The sequence below is a fragment of the Sinocyclocheilus anshuiensis genome, unplaced genomic scaffold (assembly GCF_001515605.1).
Source record: "Sinocyclocheilus anshuiensis isolate Anshui unplaced genomic scaffold, SAMN03320099.WGS_v1.1 scaffold18, whole genome shotgun sequence".
Lineage (NCBI taxonomy): Eukaryota > Metazoa > Chordata > Actinopteri > Cypriniformes > Cyprinidae > Sinocyclocheilus > Sinocyclocheilus anshuiensis.
This window is the reverse complement of record NW_015546047.1, coordinates 764301-771931: the sequence shown is the minus strand read 5'-3', so window position 1 is coordinate 771931 and position 7631 is coordinate 764301. Positions and strand designations below refer to the sequence as shown.

General features: G+C 36.5%; 1 protein-coding gene across 1 annotated transcript in view; it reads right to left on the bottom strand.

Moving 5' to 3' along the window:
- Window positions 1–564: 564 nt before the first annotated feature.
- The window catches only part of LOC107699015 (ubiquitin-conjugating enzyme E2 E3), a 64232-nt gene continuing 57165 nt past the window's right edge, over window positions 565–7631 (bottom strand). The window contains exons 5-6 of the mRNA XM_016500166.1: window positions 5432–5579; window positions 565–1125 (exon numbers count right to left, since the gene is read on the bottom strand). Coding sequence (XP_016355652.1) covers window positions 1028–1125; window positions 5432–5579 — 246 coding nt within the window. The 3' untranslated portion in view covers window positions 565–1027. The remainder of the gene's footprint in view (window positions 1126–5431; window positions 5580–7631) is intronic.

Genomic DNA, 7631 nt, shown 5'->3' with positions numbered 1-7631 from the left:
AGCATTAATTTCTTTCTTAACCGCGATTAACTTACCTGTACAATAAGCTGTTTAAAACGTGCATTCTCCCGTTCAATTTCGAGCATCCAGTAATATAATCACACATGTCTTGTGGAGGGAGCGCTTTCAGAGTATGCATTTATTTGTCATTTGAACTGTTTGGAAACGGAGCGTAAATGTGGAAGTCCTTCAAAGATTTCTTAACCTGTTGCGCCCTCTATAGGACCAGCGACTAGTCGACGTCAAGCTTAAAGCGTCATGGCAGAGCACTGAAGTCGATTAGTCGGCGCAACCCCTAGTCCATCATTTGTGATCCCATCCGATCATAATGCATGTGTAAAGAGTGCAGCACACCTCACCCGGGGGACAGTTTTCTTTTTTTATTGTGTTGGAGGGGATGTTACAGTGGTTGCTCATTTCAGCTGAGCTACAAAACGTTCAATGAGATCGCTTCATTACAAACTGACAAAGGTATAACAGATTCACAACAGCATGTACCACAGAACTGGAAATGAGTGTGGGTCTCATATAAATGACATTTCTAATGATCTACAGTTTTTTTTCATCTTTTTTTCTCTTTTTCTTTGACTTCATACAGATAATGAATTAGGCTAAAATGCACCATAATATTTGGTTGACTTTAGGAACATTTTCCTTATTACATCACAAAATACATTTTTTATATCCCAAAGAAGCAAGACTTGCAAGTAGGCTTTTAAACAGAACTAAATCTACAGCTACAAAATTCTACTCCGGCAGCCTTTATACCTTGGCGGGTCCTTTCTGCGCTCCCAGTCCGTATCGGGTAAAAACACGGGGTAGAATCAGTATGACATATACACAGAAGTCCGTATTGTAAAGGCTATAAAGATTTGTTGCACGTTGTAAAGTTGCTTCTCCTGGATCTTTACACTCCTGCGGGTGATGGGAACTGGGGCGGCGCTGGAGAAGAGTGCAGGAAGGACGGGTGGACAAAGGGAAGCTGGGAAGAAAGAGGGTGGTGGATGGGAGGGCGAGCGGGCGCCGTCTATGTGGCGTATCTCTTGGTCCACTGTCGAGCTATCCTGTCATGCTCTGCTCTGTTGGTCAGGTACTGAGTAGCTATGCTTCCCACCAGAGGATCCGCTGAGAGACAGAAAAACGGAAAGGAAAAAAGTGAGACATTCTTATACCCGGGAGTCAGCGAGAACACAGTATTCTGAAAGACTCAATATGGGCGCTGGGAAGGACACAGTGGGAGAGAGAGCAGTGGGAAGTCAGCCATCGTGGAGAGTAAATGAAAGAGCCGTGTGGGATTCAACAGACACATCTGTCATGTGCTGACTCAACAATGTCAGAGATGTTTTCGAGACAAACACCGTGACGGCTTTACAGGATTCCAAACTGTAGGCCTCTTCCTAAACGTCTGGTTTTCCTTACTCGCGACAAAACCTTCACTTCAAGCAACACAACAATGAAGACGCAAAATGAAGTCCTCAGCTTTAACATCAGCTTTTCTGGATTCAATAAATCCTTTTTTTATATATTTTAGTATTATTTATATCAATTATTAATTTGTTTTAATTGTAGTGCTTCAACTTATTGTACTTCAGTTAATGGCCAAGGCAACATTTCTAATTTTCCAAGTCTTTTGGAGTATTTTCCCATCTAATATTTGTGCTTTATTGCAGTTTTTTATTATTAATGAAAATTGTTTTATTAATTTGAGTTCAAAATAACTAATTTAGAACAATTACTGTATTTTCCTTTGATTTTAGGGTTAAGAAACTGTAAACTCCATGCTGGCATGAAGGGTAATCAAATTAAATAAATAAATACTTTTTCATTTTTATTTATATTTTTATTTCCCTATGTATTTTCTATCGCTTTCTGCTTCTGATTTTGCCCATTTGAGGCTAAAATGAACCTGACTAGAAACTTGCAACATGAAGTCTAAAGTTCAGACTTCAGCTTCAACTTCACATAAATATGATAAATATTCATAGTATTTATTAATATTTTGAATTAGCCATTTAAAATGTTTTTTTTTTGCAGTTTCAGTAATTTTTGTACTTCAACTTACACTTGCCAAGGCAGCCTTTCTCATTTTCATTTGAGTTTTTTTTTTAATGTAATATTTATCAGACAAGTGCTTTTCATCAAATATTTCCATTTCATTTCAGTTTTATTTCAATTAATGACAATTATTTTAATAGTTGTACACAATAACAACCCTGAATGTAGGATATGGTTTTGGGCCAAGATTTTTTAATCAAACAATTTTCCTTTGATTTTAGACAACAGTAAGCTCTCTGCTGGCATAATGGATATCTAATTAAATAAACAAATATTTTAAAGTTCTATTTTATATATTTTAATTAGTGCTGTCAAACGATTAATCACAATTAATTAATTTTTTGTTTACATATTATATGTGTGTGTACTGTGTATATTTATTATTTATATATAAATACACACACATGCATGTATATATTTCAGAAAAATGTTGTTTGCATATTAAATATATTTATATATATTATATTAATATAAATACATATGTAAATACTAGGGCTGGGTATCGATTCAGATGTCCCGATTCGATTCGATTTCGATTCGCAAGCTCTCGACGGGTTGCCGTGAAGAACTTGCAGCTGCTGTGTATGTGATATGATGGTAGTTTTCTCAAATGAAACGGTAAAATGCTAATGAAGTGACTCTCAGAGCAGCTGGAGATGACATTCGTGTTCATATCATCATATAGTGAGACGGCAGAAGCTGAAAACACCGCGAGCGTCATCCACGCTTTAGTATGTGTGTAGTAAACAAAACAGTGCCCCGCGCCATCCGCCAGTCATTCACTGCGGAAATCATGGCGCCTTATGCGTGATCAAATGCTTCCGCAGATTTATAGTATTACTATAGCATTTCATAGCATTGCGAATCACGCGTATGGTCATGATAAGTGCTAAATGAATGACAGCCTTTCTGTTGTAACATCGCGCAAGGTAAATAAGGGTGACATCTAGTGGGGAAGACTAATGATAAGATTCACGTTAATCGGATCTTGTTTTAAATGTGGGCTGAAATAAATACTGGAAAAGACTGATTCGCGGCTTTTGAGAATCGATATCGAATCGACGTCATTTAAAAAAAACGATTAATCGAAAAATCGAACAGTATAAAATATATACTGTATGTATGTGGATTTATATATACATAATAAGTATACACAGTACATACACATATTATGTAAACAAGAACTTTTATTTTGGAATGCGATTAATCACGATTAATCGTTTGACCGCATTCATTTTTATATCTTTATTTCTTCTATCGCTTTCTTCTTCTGATTTTGCCCATTTGAGGCTTTGTCAGTGTGCAAATGAATACTGGTTGTTTCCTTGGATATTTTCATGGTGAGTAACAGGTTGAAATAGTACACAAGAGCCTTTTCGGGTTTTTAAACTTTGCTTTAGGTAAAAACTCAAAATTGGATTACAAAAATGATAGCCTAGCGGTTAGCACACTGACATATAGTGCAACTGCACGTCTGGCAACCCGAGTTTGAAGACCTGACTCGTGGTTATTTGCCAATCCCCTTCCCAACTCTCCACCCCACACTTTCCTGTCATTCTCTACTGTTCTGTCCATTAAAAAGCATGAAAAAAAAATGGATTCAGGGTTGACTCTGCTAAAAAAAAAAATATTTTTGCGAAGTAACAAATCAGCACAATTTAATAAAATACTTTATGTTTAAGAGATACAGGACTCTGGCTTTAAGAGCATATTGGTGGATCCAGAACTTGTGTTTGTGATTATGGAATGTCCCATTCAGCACTGTGTATATATATAATCTGATGAAAATGAATATTGTCGAAATAATTTATTTCTCTATGTTTCTTCAGGAGTGTCCAGATCTGCTCCTGGAGGCCCACCTTCCTGCAGAGTTTAACCTTTAAGTTCAATCATAATTTAGCACATCTGAACCGGCTAATCAAGGTTTTTAGGATTAATAGAAACATCCAGTTAGGTGTGCTGGAGCAGGCTGGAGCTGAACTCTGCAGGAAGGTGTCTCTCCAGGAGCAGGATCAGACACCCCTGCCTTAGGGCCTTCAGTGAAATAAAGAAAGTATCAAAAGCGCAAATAAACGGGAAAATCCACATGGTCAGAATCATCATCTAATCAAATGATTTTATTTTCATCTGATGGGTGTAGTCTTTCAGATATGTCGTGGTTGAGGCCTTTTAGTGAACCTGAGTTATGCAATCAAGCATTAGGTACGAAATTAGAGCATGAATACTGCAACAGATGTTCTGCAATTACTGATTTGTAGATAAACAAGAAAAGATGACTGATTTTTTTTTTTTTGCATTACTATGTCAATAACCTCTTTGGTACTACAAGTTGGCTGTGACGTAAAGAATGCAATCAAGGATGTTCATAGGTTATCCTATTCTGCATAGAAGGACCAGATTTAAAGGTATAGTTCATCCAAATATGACAATTATGTCATCATTCCCTCATACTCTTGATATTCCAAACCTGTCTGGAATCAGTGAAGCACAAAAGATGATTTCTGAGAGATCGGAACCCATTTATTTTCATTGTATGAACACAAAAACACTGGGTCTCATTTGCTAATAATTGCGTGGTTTATTTTGTATCTGTAAGCACAGGAGATGTTCTCATGAAAAAAATTCAACCTAAAACATGAATTTGTTCTTAACCTGGTTAGGAGTTTGTCTCTCACAATTTGCAATTCTGAGAAAAGAAATTGAAGAGATATATGTGAGGCAAACTCAAAAGTTTAAATTGTTGCAGTTTGCTAGAATTGAGTGAACATCTCGCAATTCTGACTATTTTGTTACAACTGAGTTTACATCTTGCAATTTAGTCTTTTTTTTGTTCCCACCACATAATAAAACAGGTCATTGCAACTTTTTATCTCGCAATTCTGATTTTTTTTGTCTCAGAATTGCACGTTTATATCTAGCGATTGTGAGTTAACATTTCACAATTCACAAAGTCAGAAAAATGTCAAAATTGTGAGATAAAAAGTCACAACTACCTTTTCATTTTTTATTCCATGGTGGAAAAGGGCTTTCATATGGTAGTTCCAACATTTATTCATAAATTTAGAATACATTTTAGTACGAAAGGTATTTGGTGAATCATGATTTGTTCATGAAAACATGCGTAAGGAAATCTGCATTTTCATGAACAAATCATATTTCACCAATAACTGAAATATGGGATGAGGCCCACTGAGTTTTACAGAACAAAGTGCATTTTTGGAACGACATTAGGGTGAGTAAAAGATGACAGAATTCTCATTTTTGGATGAACTATCACTTTTAAAATGCACATCTAATTATTGTCCTCTGATTTCACTAGTAAAGCTATGCTTAGGGCTTGGGCCATTTTTTATCAGCCTTGAATTGCTGTGCTCACCTGGATTGCAGTCTGTCAGCAGAGAACAGATGGAAAGCAGGACCTTCGAGATGGTCAGAGCTGGGCTCCAGTTATCCTTCAGGATGTCCAGGCAGATCACACCCTGACTGTTGATGTTGCAGTGATAGATCCTCGTGCGGAACGTGACCTGCACAAGAGGAGGAAACCAAAACCATCACAAAACAAGTCCATCTAAAAAGGGATGATGTTAGCTCACCAGTCCAGAACCACATTTAATACTCTGGATGTGTTTTAACAGGGCTTTCATTATAGACGGGGCTTTTGAGAGCTGGATGGCAGCTTTCGCTCTCATTAACGACTCTCTCAGAAACCAGGGCTGAATCCTGAAAGCTATCGATCCAGTGAGAAAAGAGAGCCAAGCAAGCTTAACTCGACCCAGCTTCTCAACTGTGTGTCAGTAGCCCTTATCTAGAGTATTGGCAACTTCTGGCACACGGCTTACGGGACCAAAGGGATGCCGCTGACTGCAGTATTGTGGGAGGGCCGAGTCTGCCAGATAAGGGTCAAGGGATAGACCGGGTCATGCATTATTCTGCTCCCTTAGCACATGAAGAGTGCTTCTTGTTTGTTGACTGCGTCTCACTCTGCCCCCTGCAGCAGCTACTAAGACGTCCGTCACATGATGCAGCATAAACCGAGCGACCAAAATAACCCTGCCTGCCTGGCACAATGCGGGTATTGTATGAACATGGTAGTCTTGGAGTCTGAAAACACAGCCAGCATGACACGGGCAGCCTGTGTGAGGCCTCACGGCCAATGCTGGGAAACAAAACAAAACAGAGTTCATGACATATGCCCCCTATGGAGAGAAAGTGAGAGAAAAACCTAGTGAGCTGACTATTTAGCATATAAAGGCATCATAGTGACACTAGCAATGCAAAGACTGTTCCTAAAGTTGGGAAGCTGGCTTTTTTAGTCAAATGTAAGCTAACAATAAACAGAAATGCATTGTACATCTGAAAAATAAAATACTGATAGGATATTTATTATCCTAAACTACTATCATTAAAAAAAAAAAAAAAATCACACACTATAACATACAATATTTACTGTTTTGGCCATCCCTTTGTCAAGCATTCCTGAGACACATTTACACAGAAATATTAATCCAAGAATGCTCAAGTTAAGAGAAATGTTGTATGTAAACATAGTTACATAAGCATTTTTATATATAAAATACAAGTATAATGTTTTACATACAGCACAATATTTACTACTTAATGCAACACACGCATACACTTAATAAATATTGAGAAATGTTCCTACTTAACCCAATATTGTACTGTATGTGCTGTGAATTTTTGGGTGAGTCTTAAGTTTGAAGTTTAAAGTTTTAAGGCGGCTAAAATGTTAAATTTGCCCCAGTGTTTTGGACTTTTGCAAGAAATTACAAATGTAATATTAATTATAAAATAATTATAATTTAATATGAATATGTTTAACAAAATTAGTAGTATATTTAATGCAACACAGACAGACAGGCAACACAGACATACACTTAATAAGCATAAAATATAATACATAATATGAATATTAAAATGTTTTAATAAATAAATTAATACAAATATTTTAATAAATAAAATGATATATGGCATTTAAAACTATAAAAAAAAATATATATATATATATATGGAAAGTTTTTTTTCCTTTGCATTTTTTATAAGATTCACATACAAACAACGACATTGCTAAAACAATCCCCGTTCACATTAATCTGCAAAAATGACAAACGTTGTATTATGCATGCCAGGCCAGTAGTTGGCAACGTCACTTTGTACAGAGACACTATGAGAACACGTAATATGAATGAGCATGACTTCACCATTTTCACAAATTCGTGTTTTTGTCGATTACACAGAGACGATTAATGGTATTGTTTTCAAAAACGTGCACTTTGAAATCCGTTTTCAAAAACACCATTGTCGTATAAAACTTTTTCAGGTTTTTGTTGAAAGCGATGTAATGTAAATGCCCCCTTAGTTCAGATATAACTGACAGCAAGTGAACTTATTGATAGTTGAATTCATTTGAATGTTAATCAAAGCCATAATCAGATCTTTACTGAATTATCATCCTTTGACATAATTAGCTTAGTAACAAAGGGATCTGTGTAGGCAGCAGACAGCCAGTTAGGGTTTTAAAGGGGTCATATGATGCTGCTAAAAAGAACATTATTTGG